Here is a 14660-nt window from a genome sequence, read left to right on the forward strand (position 1 = left end):
CGCTTCTGCGCTTGCGCATCTGTCTACAAAGGAATATTTTTAATGAAACAAGAGTTGTGTATAAATAAAACAAACTTTATTCATTAATGTTACAAAGACCGGGTATGGCTCATTTACAACAATACTCGTTTGTTCAACGTCAATACTATGCGCGTAACGTTAAAGCATGCCAAAGCCTTTCGAGTAGCTTATTGCTTTCATCAGTCTGTCTTGTAGTTTCTCCTTGGTCTCGTACTCGGGCAGCAACAGGACGTTGAAGCAGGTGTGTGCGGTGGGCAGCCTGTCGCAGTCGGGCCCGTTCCTGGCGATGACCAGCTTGAGGTGGCTGAGCCCGCCGACCGGGACCCTGTCCGAGCCGGTCGTGAACTGTAACAGTTTCCGCTTGTCGTCCAGCGACGAACTGTGGACGATGCTCCAGAAGTCTTTTATTGTTTGCGATTCAGATGTGTAGCCGCCATCGTATTCCGTTGATTTTTCTAATTCGTTGAAGTCGAAGTTCTGTAACGAAAGTTATTCGAATGTAAGAAAATTAATGTCAGTTAAAAATGCTTATACCTGAAACAGCATGCATACATAATAAATTTTCAATTATTCGATTGGCATCTTGCATGGTTCAATAATTATAGCTAATAAGTAACCATTGCAATCGAGGGCCACATCCTAAAGTGAAGGTAATTAATATCATTAAGAGCCTTCTTGGCCCCAGGCCGTACAGGAGTTAGTTCAATATAAAACGTAGTATGATTCCAGGGACCACACCCAGGTCCATGGATGTGGTCCTAATATGAGCCGAGAAGGCCGACACTCTTTATACGTCGGCCTCCACACAACACGAGAAAGTGACCTACCGCACTTCTGGTCGGTGCAAGCTCGCGATAGATGTATGAAGGATTGCAACGCATTGAAATTAACCGACACAAAAACGCGGATGACGTAGCACAGCGGTTCAGGTTTAGTCAGCTGACACTACCCATTTCCTCCACCGCCGTACTAAAAAGGGGGCATGCATTACCTTGCTCCCGCAGACGAGCATCTCGACCTCCTCTGGCCTGAAGAGCGCGGCCAGCGGGCTCTCGTCCGTGACCATGAGGAATCCGCGCCGGAACGCCTTGAACTGAGACTCCACCGACTCGTTCAGAAGGAAATCCGCGTACATTTCCACAAATTCCTGGATAATATATTATTTTAATGACAACTTGAAGCTGATACGAGAATTCCCATAAAAAAACTAAGTAGTTTTGTGATATTTGCAGTGGGAACCTCGATAAAAATTGACTGACGATGACGCGAAAAAAAACTCTTATTAACTCGAAAGTGCATGAAAACAAATTGAGTTGCAGTTTTTTTTTCACACGTACATTCCCATTTTTATTTATTTATTGAAAAGTGTCTTACCCTTTTGTTTTCCTGTGTCACGAATATATTATCCCCGTCTTCTTTTAAATCGTGAAATATGGCGTTTCCGAACACATCTTGATAACAAATTCTAAAGGTTTGGTAGTATACTTCTTCTAAATCGTTGCCTGTGTAATCGAGCATGTCTTTTAGACCATTATAAAGTGTCTGAAAAAAAAACGTGACAAAATCATAAGACTTAATTTTGGGCATTCATATCAAAAGCATTAAAATATTACCTTATGTTACTTTAAAGTGAATTACAAATAATCACTTAGTTAAAAAACACATGTGTGGAATATCATTAAAATCGTGTCAGATTAAGATACAGCCAAATGATTCCATTTCTATGTAAAAATTTATATTGGAAAGTAAAAGCTCGATAGAAAACGATGAGTTACAATAATTATGTATGCACAAAAATTAATCTCAAAGCTACTTACGAAATTCCAATCAGCGAGATCTTCGAAGGAACCCTTCTTGCCCATGAGCTTTCTGTACACGACCATGGGGAAGTTAACCGCGAGGATAACATTATTGTATATCGCGAGCCCCAGAACTATGCCGATTAACGTGAACTGTGCCTCCGTTTCGAATGACGTCATGTTGAACCTAGAATGTATTGGGATAATGATTAGATCTAACTAAACACACTTGTCTGGAATTTAAAATACGGTTGTCGATTCGGGTAGGTTATATCGATTACAACAAGCTCAGAGTGATTTTAAGCAACGGATTTTATTTTTACAAGTCTGTCTGTATCCTGTAAAATTTTACATATTGAAACAATACTGTATACATTTATAAGCCGTTTATGGCAATTCAAGTCTTGTGTGTATCGGCATAAGGTTCAATTTGCAAGTAACCCAAACTCTTAAATAAATAAATAAAAAAAAAGGGTAATAGATATCATACCAGACAGTGTGCGAGTCGGGCTGTTGCGTGAACATTCCGTAGTCAGGGTTGAAGATCTCCTCGACGATGAGCTGGAAAAACTCCTTGGACACGCCGCCCTCGTCTACACCCTGTTCTCCTTCGAACTCCACTACCAGCTGCTTCTTGAGATCTAAGGCCCGCTCCATTGCTACCATCTCGAGCTGACGAGGCATTTTATTATTTCGATATTATTTCACTTATTTCACAATAAGATGCTAATCGTAAATAACATTATTTTCATGTTATCGCAAACTGATTGTATTGGAACTGCTATAGAAAATAATTAAGTATTTTAATTTTCCCGAGCGCACCGAAGGTTCACAATTGTTAGCATTATAGAGTGCAAAATTTAATAAACTATTGAGATTACATATAATTAAATTCGTAATCAGAAAATGAGACTACGGAAAATATCTAAGTAATTTCATGAACTATCAGCTTCGAATGACCTAACATTCCTAACCTACGTTTAAGCAGTTTACGAATACATTTGATGCACATATAACTAGCATATAGTAGCTGCAGTATCTCACCCCCACGAGCGCGTCGTCGATGATGTTGTTGCGGCGCACCTTGAGCCGCAGGAAGGGCATGGGCGGCGCCGCGCCCACCACGGCGTGCAGCAGCGACACGCGCCGCTCCGAGTACATGCGGATGCGGTTCTCGTAGTACAGCCCCAGCGACTTCGTGGCCACCGTCAGGATGAACGGGTAGCGCAGGAACGCGAACTTCTTACCTGCGAGACGGTTTCAAGGTTACTTCATTTCTAAAATGTATAGTTGCTATATAAAAAAGAATGCGTGTTCTTATGTCACATACATAAGAACACGCATTCTTTGTGAGAAGTTATACTTCTTTAGCATCATTAGTAAATAGTCTTAAATTATATGCAAAGAACAAGTTTAGCGATTTAGCGGGCAACTTCTCTCTCCCGTTAGAAATTAGCGTGACGCTAATGGTCATTTAATACTATTTTCATAACGTACCTAAAAAATTATAACTTTAAAAATAGTTTAGAAAAGAGACCAATAAATCCTAAAATGGCATATAATAAAAACTCAAAAAAAGTACTCACCTTTACTTATTTCCGTCTTATAATTACCGAAGTCTATATCCATTTCAATAGTATCACTAAGAGGTTCGTTGTAAAATTCCTCAAATGGCAAATATGGCTTTCTAGCGTCTAAAACATTAATTTCTAATTCAATGGCTGGAACAAAAAGAAACATTACAATTATTGTCAACAAACAAGTTATTGTTTCTGAAAAAAGTAACTATAGATTGCATTAAAGCCAAACATATAGCCACAGACTGAGGATTTCTATTGACATTCATATCTTCGTTCACGTCAAATCTAAAGCACGCTAACTATAGTCATTTCGACACGCATAGTCGCTGACTATAGATACCGTAGTTGTGCTTAGACACCGTTCCTCAGTTGGCAGCTAGTGTCCGTGCGGTACCTAGCGGGTCGTCGTGCTGCGCGGGCCTGTTCCCCTTGACGGAGGCGGGCGGGTACAGGTGGCCGAGCACGTTCTCCAGCGGGTCGTGCGCGCGCGCCAGCACGATGTGCTCCTCGCGCAGGCTGTTGGGCTCCAGCGAGCCCGCCAGCATGTTGGCGTAGTACACGATCTGCGGACAGACGTACACAATCATACTACTGCTGCTAGGCAATATGAAAATATTTCAACCAAGATGACAGTCAACACAACGCAAAAGTAACACTAACAATTATTTTCGAAAATCAACCTTACGTCCATGTTTTAAAGTTTAATTTTAAGATGCAAATTTATTTGCATCCAACTATAAAGGTCCAATATAATTTGTAAATACTTTTAGTAGATTTCATAAAAAATAGAGACAATGGATTATATGATTACCTCAATGCCAGTCAAAAAATGATTTAACGAACCAGAAATTATGGCGTAGATGAATAATTTTTTCCTTACACATATCTCCTGTCATATTTAAAGGCGACAGGTATATATGAAATACTATTCATGAAACTAAACTAATCTAAAACCCATCATTTTTTAATGCTTATGAAATAATACATATTTTGAGCAGCTAATAATAAATCTATTTAAATGCAATTTCAACAAAACAGTATTGACATACCTTCATAAACTTGGTTGCCATGGTGACCACCTCGTCGTCCTGCACTTGGAACTGCCTCGTGTAGTTAGTAGATATTACCCTGAGTGTGATGAGCTGCTGCAGTGTCTCTAGTATGTGACGTAGACTGTCCTTGCAGTGCTGCGCCCAGATGCGTGCTAACCTTGCTTGACCTATGAATGTTATAAAAACATAAGACAAATATTACTTGTAAATTCTCAATTTTATTATTTAACCAGTCCTCTATTTCTCAATGGTGGGCAAAGAAAGAAGAAATCTTTCCACGATTCTCTACCTGGGCCGCATGGAAGCAGCCCACGCGGTAACACAATAGAAATATCTATACTTCTATACTAATATATAAAGCTGAAGAGTTTGTTTGTTTGAACGCGCTAGTCTCAGGAACTACTGGTCCAAATTGAAAAATTCTTTTTGTGTTGAATAGACCATTCATCGAGGAAGGCTTTAGGCTATAAACCATCACTCTGCGACTAATAGAAGCGAAGGTACAAAGGAAAATGTGGAAAAAAATTGGGCAGGTATAAATCATAACTTATATCTTCTACCCACGGGGACGAAGTTGCGGGCAACAGCTAGTGGAGAAATAAATTTCGCTAAGACTTTTTGAGTAGGGAGACAAAAAAATGTGGTGGGGGTAAAAATTCAGTTTACCTAGAGGGCGCTGAATACAATTTGCAACTCTATAAGCTATATGATTTAGAAATAACTCATTGAAGAAAAAACATTGAGTTATACACACATTGAGAATTTCTGGACCGAGGCATACTTCAATGGTACCTTACCCTTTAGAGACAGATGCTCAGCAGCCTGGCAGAGCGCGGGCAGTGCTATCTCGAGGTAGTCGCTGCAGCCGAGGTCGGGCACCTCGAACGCGATCACGAAGCAGTTGACCGCGTCCTCGATGCTCATCTTCTTAGTTATCCGTAAGTCAATACCCATGTAATCCGCTAACGTTTTCAGTGCAGTCACTAGAGCTGAGCTGTAGTATTCTGATGGCACCTACAATTAAACCAAAAGTTTGACGCTAAAACAGAATAATGTTTATGACTGAATTGACAAAGTTTAAATTGTACTAAAAGACTGTTTTGTAGCTTCAGACTGTCTTGTCGAGGATTTACTTGTGAAAATTAGTTTTTATTCACTTTTTCTTTTTTTTCAATTTAATGAACAAATTTAAACCTTGGACTGGACTTACTTTGGCAAGATACTGAAAGGCTCTGCGACAGGACGCCACGTCTAACTCGGGCCCCGTCACACTATCCACATCTTTGTCTGGATCATTTGATAAACACATTGCTTTTGTTTCCTTATCTAAAATGTTCAACTTAATTAAATAAACAAAAACTATGTAAACAATTCCAAAACATATAGGTAGGTATAAGCGAACTATATGTATAGAAGCAAATATAAAACCAATTATTTAAACATCTGAAAGGGGCTATAATAAAACATAAGTGAATTAAGTTAGGTGTAAAATAAATTTACAATTTTTTTAAAACAACACATCTTGACATTTGTGCAGTCAAAGCTAAGGACTTGTATAAAGGTGTGTAGTTGACTCACTTGAGCTAGACTCGCCCTCCTCGCCAGTGTTATCGAGCACCTTGCTAGCGAAACACCGCGCCAGTATGGCGGGCTGTGTGAAGGCCTCCCCCAGCGCCCTGATGAGAGGCTGCCGCATCTTTGTCTGCAGGCACTCCTCGCACAACTCATACATACGCTCCTCTGTCAATGGGGCACCATCTAACAATGCAATAATTAACTCATCAAGTCTCTTCATCAAGCATATAAACTCTTCCCTATCCATTGAACAATGTCTTGTATCAATGTGGTGTTTAGAAACTAAATAAATCTATCATTGAAGTTTTCTACATGAAGGTATAAACTTAAATGAGCTTTTTGGGGAGCTTTTTAATTTTTAAAAGGTTTGATCATTATTTAATTATATTCAATTATCAAGTTCTCATAATTACAGGTAACTCATTGGGTGTCCAAGAATCAGAAGTAATTAGTCGTAAAAATAGCCCTTAACAAAATACACATTAGGTTGATATTGGCACTGAAGGTCAATTAAATTCTTTGATACCAACAAATGGGTTAAAACCACTGTATTGTTTTATTTAAGAGCACTTAGCTTAATGACCTTAATTCTTTATTTCTTAACTTTTTTAATTTAACTAGTCATTTACTACCTAAATGGAAATTATCATGAGCCTCATAGTTTACTGTTAGATTATTCCATAAGCAGAAATAATAGTTTCTTTATCTACAATATTTTAAATGAGTAAAAAAACAGTCATCATATCAAATATAGAATTGAATGTGTTATCTGTTGCTACAAGAGCCTAAACTGACACACACAGGTCTGAGTTGGTCATTAATGTCTGGCTCAATTAGGCAGTTGATAATTAGGACCGCAAGTGACATGCAAATACAACTGAGGACAATAAACAATTTAACTTACTGTTATGACTACGAGTTTTGGATTCCTCATGTTGAGATACATTATGACTAGTTTGTGGTTCCTCCTCCTTGGAGGTGCTCTCCTTCACTAGGGTTGTGCTAGATGCATTTCCATCATTGTCTCTGTTATCATCTTTTTCTGTTGCCGTTGATGTGTTACATGTTGTGCTGGGGAACAATGAACTAATATAAAATATCTGAGGGCACGGCAGTGCCCCTGCCAAGTCTCGAGCAAAACGGGCACGGCCGTACCATCTTTTCTCGAAGCGATTCGCGGCTGTTTCGCCCCCCCTGTATCTTCGACGTGGACAAAGCTAGGAGTTTAGCTTTTCGGGGAATAATAGTAGGCATTAGAACAAGCTTAAGTTCGAAATTACATGCCAATTGAATTAATGGTTTAGGAGTTACGGTCGATCAAAGTTACACCATTTTGTCACTCACTGACTCACTGACAGATCATCAAAAATCTAAGGTACTTCTAGCAGACTTAGAAACTTCAAATTTTGCACCAAGATAGGTCCTTAGCCACATATAAAGGAAAAATTATAAAAACATTAAAAAATAATATGCCAAAGAAAACAATTTTATATTTGCGGTTTGGCAAGAACATTATGTATGGATTTTGACTGCATTGTTAACTTTGTTCGTTGTTTAAGTACCTATTCAATTGGATGAATACATACATAGAATAGAAAAGAATAATATAAATGTAATACACAGACTATCATTAATACAAATTAATACATAAAATTCAAAATTCATTAAATTAATAAAGCTAAAACTCCATTGTATTGCGATAAATATTGTATGCGCGCTCGATAGATGGCGTTGTACGTGTCTGAATCGCGCTATGGTTTCGTTACAAAGCGCAGTCTAAGTAGTACTTCAGAATAATTCGATAATTTTCATTTGATAGCGCCACCTGTCTATGAAAAACCATTTCGAAACTAAAAAATATTGTAGTGATAATTGATATTCGGAGAACTTTACGTGTTATTTAGTTTAGTTTAGCTATAGTTTGTAAGTTAGTAGATATATATATGCATATATATATAAGTTTAAGCTTGTTTACATTAGAAGTAACGAAGTCTCAGAGAAGAAACAAAAGAGATAGAGATAGAGAATGGGTTCTAAGCAAAGCAGTAGCTGAAGTCCTAGAAATTATGACACCTAAAAAAAAAGAAAGAAATACACTTACAAAAAATAAATGAGATCCCACCAAAAACATTAAATGTAAAAAAATGCCAAGTCTCTCGATGCAGTCTTTCCATCGTAAAAAGTTTTGAGATCTCATAGAAGCCAAGTCCTATTCAAAATATTTTGTAGTTATAAATCAACATTTAGTAATTGTATCAATAGTTTTCTTTATATTATAATTATAGTGACTTGGCAATGAGCACAAATTAAAAGCTGCTTGATGCCTGGAATTATGTGCAAATGTTACTGACGAGACCAGTGATCAGATTATTTGTTATGTGTGAATCATGATGGTCACTACCGACTACATGCTCCAATACAATAATTAAGAATACCTTACGGGCCATCGCTTTATGAAAGTAAATGAATCGAGAGTACACTAAGACTGACTGCCGTTGCCGAAATTCGGTTGGGACGACACGGATAAACCAAAAGAAAATTAATTTTGTGATATTAATGTTTACGCATGCGGTGTGTGTAACTTTCAACTCCTACAAATATGCCGTTTTATTTGTTTCTTCTTGTGCTCATTGCCAAGTCACTATAATTATAATATAAAGAAAACTATTGATACAATTACTAAATGTTGATTTATAACTACAAAATATTTTGAATAGGACTTGGCTTCTATGAGATCTCAAAACTTTTTACGATGGAAAGACTGCATCGAGAGACTTGGCATTTTTTTACATTTAATGTTTTTGGTGGGATACATTTGACTTTTAAATGTTTTAATTTTTTTGTTGATTGAACAATATATTCTAAATTAGTCAGTCGCCTATAGCTATCCCTTCTTAAAATTCTATCACAATCAAATAACAAGTAATTGAAAAGAGAGTTTTTTAACAATAGTAATACATTGCAAATGTACTGTAAGTGTGTCAGACTTAACAAATATCAATAATATCAAGACAATATTTAAGTTACCTAGCACTAGAATCACAGGAACTGGCTTCTGTGCGAGGCACTTTGTTAGGCAGTGTGTCACAGAGGCGGGCTTCTTTGTAGAACAGTTTTATGGCCTCCGCAGCTGCTTCATTTGGAGATAGATTTCTAGCCTGAAATGTTCATTCAAATTATGGTTACACTATCTAAATGTCATTAAAGATTTATGTATTTGATCTTGTTTTCTCATCAGAAGTACTTAAAGGCAGCAAGTTTTGTCACCTTGTTACTAATTTTAAACAATAAATTATGCTAAAATACAGACATTTTATTTTAAATAAAAAGTCAAGACATTAATATATTTATTTTAGTATTTGTATTAGTACTGTTTAGGTTATCATCAACCTTGAGCGACAAATACTCATACCATTTATTATATAATCATTAAATTAGACTGTTCTGATAATATATTTTTGTCAAAATATTATTATTGCAAGATTATGAATTATTTTAAATGATGTTTAACATAATGATTATAATACAAAATATTAAATGACAAAAGAAATTTTGAAAAAATCTCAGAACAAAATTTGCTATTTTTATTTCTTGCCAAGTGTTGTCATGTCTTTACATGTATATTATTGTTTATTTATAAAATCCATAAATATCCTAAAGGTCATCTTTAAGTAAACAGACTATTTCCATTTATAAACATGAATAAAGGTCAGTAGTAAGGGCTTTATTAAACTTCAACTACTTTTAGAAAAATGGTTTTAGAATAATGAATAATTTATTCCCCCCTTAAGACCAAATATTCATTGTCCAAAATGTTTTTTATACAGCAGATGTGAATGTTTACAAGTGGAGATAATAATGAGTATGACAGGCAGATGACAAGTAAACAAACATAAATATGAGGAAGTTACCTCTCCACTGGATGCACAGTACTGATTGTCACAGTTGGGATTGCCACAGCCATCTAGTAACTGGTAGAAGTACCTCTCGATCAGCTGCCTAGCGGCTGCGCGCTTCATAATGTCCTGAGTGCGGTTGGTACCAGAACATAAACCCGACGTAGATTCCTCTCCAGTATTATTAGGGGTTGGATTTTTTGACGATGACGCTTCGTTCCCCCTTCAAATGATTACCAAAATATTACACACTTCTTCTTCTCTCACTACGACGCAATTTCGGTCCAAAACAAAGAACAAAAATAGCAAGTAATGCCTAACCTAACCTTTGTTATTATTACGCATAAGACAACACACAATCAAGGATCAATGTTATTATATTTTGTCGCAGAAACTGCAAAAAAATAATGGCTTTTTATGTTTAAAAATATGAAAAATTTACCTTGAAGCTTCGTCAGTTTCGCTTTTCGAGTTCATAGAAATTAATGCTCTCCGATTCAAAACAACCCCTAATCGATGCGTTACATAAATGCAGTGGTCTAAATCTGTACATTCGCTAGTTCCCTAGTCTCTTTATTGTTTTCTTGAAATACACGGCAGGTATACAAAAATACCAACAACTGTTCTATTCTCTTCCATTCTATTCTATTTTCTGTCAATTTTGTCAACCATTTTGAATTTAAGTGCTACGTTCAACGCAAAAGAGAACCTATGATGACGAACAAATAATATCTTTCGGTGTCATCTCCTTGGAAATTGTACCTGAAGTCCCGTTGTCACTGATTTTGATAAAATACTTTGTGAATGATTGTAAAATAATTGCTGGTATAATATTGTGAATCTGAACAAGAGAAAATTTTTAGACCAATCCATATTTTATGCGTAAAATGAAGTGAAATATTCATTATTTATTAGTGCAGTAGTAGTGCACAGATACACTGATAATCGTAACAGGTCGCTATAAATAAGTAACTATCGTTTTACTTATTGGATAATACTTTTTACAATAGACCAGTGATTTCTAGCACACCTCTAGTTATTTATTCATAACATTTGACAGTAAAATATTTAATCTGTATTTTGTTATCTGTGAACTCTGTCAGTCATTTTTGGTGTGTCTTACTGTCACAAATTTTTGTTGTGGTCTTGTGTTGTACGTGTTGTGCAAAATTTGGTTGTTAAATAACGAATTTTCTGATATAAGTCAATACACATAAGTATTAAGAAAAATGACGGAAGTTTTGTCTGTTGAAGAGGCTAATCAAGATCGGGTGCAAACCATTTTAAAAGGCTTTCAAGTGTATCCTTTTTTTATATTTAATTTAATATAATCATAAATATTATGAATAACGTGATGAAACTATTGTTAAATAGCATGCGTGCTATTCTAAAATTTTATTAGTTACGGATTCACATATTTTTTTCATAAACTATTACATTTTGCATATACTTATTATGTTGCATTCAACCAGCTGGTATGCTGATATTTATAAATTGCGTATTTTGCAACAGTAGGTGGTATAATTTGTGTACAAATTAATTACATAAAGAAAGCCAATACTTCCACTTGTTCTGAATTTTCATTTCTGAATTCTTGTTGCAGTTTGTTTCCCCACATTAGAAATATAAATTAATGTGTCAATCACCATACAGTAGAGTACTAGATTCCATCTGGCATTAAGTAATTATTTCTTAACTTATTTGTAATAACATTAATGTGAGCTATGCCCTAATGATACAATTGAAAAGAACAAAGGAAGCCGCTACTATAGGGACTTGAAATTACAGAATAAATTATTGATTCTGTAAAAAGGGTAAATATCATCATGTGTGTGTTAAATTTGAACCGTAGTTTGAGCTTGACGTGGGTCAACATCATTGGCCTAGCCTTTTCCCAACTATGTTGGGGTCGTCTTCATTTGACGAAGTCAACATTTCAACTTAAACTGAAGGGTCACTGTCTCTATTAAGTATACACTATGATTACATACAACATACACGCAAATGGCATTATGATATAGGAAGTAATTTTAGGGAACGGAAATGTTCTGTAGGAATGTGAAGTAACTTTATTCGGAAATATCTTGCCGAGATAGAAGGCACAATTTTAAAGAGATTTTAAATGTTTAGTGCTCTTTTGCCCTACTGACACTTTAAGATGAAGTATGCTACACAATGATAAGTACATTACTCCTATGGATATAATGTTACGTTTTAATAATATTTTCTTAACAAGCAATTGAACAGGAACTGGATGAACTTACGAGATGCTGACACAGGTTTGTCTTTTTTTCTTTCTCTTTTGTATTGAACAAATTGTTGATTATATTTATGGGTAAGATATTAATTGAAAGGCATTTTTCTGTCCTATTTCACATTACCTTCAATAACCGCTTTAAAATATTTTTGGTCAATGAACTCATAATGAGCAAGTCAGGGTCACCTCTTTAATACAACCTTGTTATGTTATAGCTATTTTCAGCGCTGTTTTACAGTTCCACATGAAAATTATCTAAAGCTTTCAAATTCTATTCTTTTTTGTAAAGTGTAATAGTTTTTTTTTCACTTTTATTTCTTATTTATTTGTTTATTGTTCTTACATTACGTATTTGAAAATAAAATGTCTATCAATTGGGTTCACAAAATTTATTTCCAGTGAAATAAAAGACCTTATTTGACTTTATTTTTATTAAGTTACATAAGAGTTCATGATGATATATCTTTACCTAGGAAAGATCCTCTGGCAGAACAATGAGGACATGTCCAGCCCACACGTGGAACACGAGGCTCGGGTTCCGAAGCGCATCCTGAAGTGTCGCGTGGTGTCCCGCGAGATGAACTTCAGCTCTATCGAATCGATGGACAAGTTTCGCATTGAACAGGTACGACAATATCGTCGTGTAATAATAATAATCCACAAGTTTCACACAACGCCATCTAGTCTCTAACTAAGTAAAACTTGTATTATTAGAACTAACTGATAAACATACTTATAAAAAATATTTCTTAATAAATACATAATATAGATAAAGTATATCCAAACACAGAACAAATGATTGTGTTCATCTAACAAATGTATGTCTTGGGTGGGAATCGAACTCACGACCTCCGGTATACAAGTCAGGGTCCCTAACCACTAGATCAACCGGCCAGTCGATGTCGATGTAATGGAACTGTATCGTAAACTAGCTCTCGACTTTTTGGCTGTAAAATAGCATTCCGGGTACAGTAAATAATTTCTTTTCAGAAAGTCCTGTTCAAGGGGCGCTGCCTGGAGGAGTGGTTCTTCGAGTTCGGCTACGTGATCCCGAGCTCCACAAACACCTGGCAGTCCGTCATCGAGTCTGCTCCTGAATCTCAGATGATGCCGGCTAATGTACTCAAGTCAGTATCATCACCTAACCTTTAAACTGGAACTATGTGTTTCAGATCAAAAAACTCCCTTTTTGGTATCTGTCACAGTCTTTATCAATATTTTTTTTTCGTTTTGTTACCTCGCCTAAACATATGCTGTTTATATATTTTTTGAGATTTTTCTGGTGCCTAATAATAGAGTTATTTATGCATACTTCATCCAATATGTGTCCATCCATTCACAAATATGTTATTTTCCAGCGGCAACGTGGTAATTGAAACCAAGTTCTTTGACGGAGATCTGCTGATCACCACGTCGCGAGTGCGGCTTTTCTACGTATAAATCAACGTTCACTAGAAACTGAGATCTTCTAGTCATACTGATTTAATGCATTTCCTCACGATATTATTTCAAGACACATATATTATTATTGTTACATGATTCCATTCGATTCAAAATCACAAGTGACCTTACGATTGGGTTTAAAATCGATACTCTTGTTCTTGAATGCCTACGTACCCTATTGCATAAGCATTTACTAACAACTTCGACGTAATTCCTAAGATTTTCTACTTTTCATTCAATAGAGTACGTAAGCCATTCAAGTGGAAAAAAAAAACGTAAAATTGTCAATTCGAAAAAAAAACACGTAAGCTTTTTAAAGTTATTTTTATAAAAAAAGCATTTTCTATTGCTCTATTAGAAAGTAGTTTCTCTTTGTACGATGTATACTATTATTTTAATTACTCGTGATTTTAAATACATTTAACTATACAATAAAATAACGCATTTCAAATAATACATCCTATTTTGTTCTAGACACTTTTGACATAATATTTTGTTTAAGAAATATTATGGATTAGGATGAACAATATTTCTGTGTGATTTTATCTATGAAATTCAACGATCTATTTAGTACTATATGTAGTGACTATTTGTAAAATATTCTCGGACATAATCAGAAATTGAGCTTACAGAAATATGATGTAATTTAATATTTATGAGTATTATTAGTTTATTAATTTTAAGTTTTAAATAGATACTCTAAGGTACTTAAAAAGTGTTTTCTTAAGAATCTACTATGTTCTTTTCCTTGACAATAAAATTTTCCCCCTTTTTCAAACTCCCTTCTATGACCACCTGTTTGTTATCGTTGTTGCCATGGAAACGACCTAATTCCTTGACTTGAAAGAGGCGATTAACAGAAAGTACTTGTTTTCAAGACGGCTAAACTAAAATCAAAGAGAAATCTCAGAAACTAGTTCAAATTAGAAAGTGTATCATGAAACATTAGTTATAGACGTATCATGTTTTCTGATGCGCCTTAATTGTTAGCTAGATCAAAGCTATTAAGCTGAATTTTACAACATTCCAATTTGTTA

At 35.5% G+C, this 14660-nt stretch overlaps 2 protein-coding genes across 2 annotated transcripts; one reads left to right on the top strand and one right to left on the bottom strand.

Annotated features, from left to right (window-relative positions):
* Positions 1-54: 54 nt before the first annotated feature.
* On the bottom strand, positions 55-10648 carry LOC113507639 (ubiquitin-protein ligase E3A). The gene is made up of 16 exons (XM_026890534.1): positions 10366-10648; positions 9939-10146; positions 9055-9185; positions 6932-7098; positions 6031-6210; positions 5663-5778; positions 5250-5466; positions 4450-4619; positions 3795-3963; positions 3407-3541; positions 2865-3067; positions 2311-2492; positions 1839-2007; positions 1396-1563; positions 1013-1168; positions 55-498 (listed from the first exon to the last, which is right to left on the bottom strand). Exons 1-16 carry the CDS (start codon positions 10398-10400, stop codon positions 160-162), a joined length of 2745 nt encoding a protein of 914 aa, XP_026746335.1. The 5' UTR covers positions 10401-10648; the 3' UTR covers positions 55-159.
* A 376-nt stretch (positions 10649-11024) lies between these two features.
* On the top strand, positions 11025-14330 carry LOC113507670 (retinal rod rhodopsin-sensitive cGMP 3',5'-cyclic phosphodiesterase subunit delta). Its single transcript, XM_026890576.1, has 5 exons — positions 11025-11223; positions 12171-12202; positions 12654-12805; positions 13171-13307; positions 13539-14330. The coding sequence occupies exons 1-5, from the start codon at positions 11153-11155 to the stop codon at positions 13618-13620; spliced, it is 474 nt and encodes a 157-aa protein (XP_026746377.1). The 5' UTR covers positions 11025-11152; the 3' UTR covers positions 13621-14330.
* Positions 14331-14660: the final 330 nt, after the last annotated feature.

Source organism: Trichoplusia ni, chromosome 2, assembly GCF_003590095.1.
Source record: "Trichoplusia ni isolate ovarian cell line Hi5 chromosome 2, tn1, whole genome shotgun sequence".
NCBI lineage: Eukaryota > Metazoa > Arthropoda > Insecta > Lepidoptera > Noctuidae > Trichoplusia > Trichoplusia ni.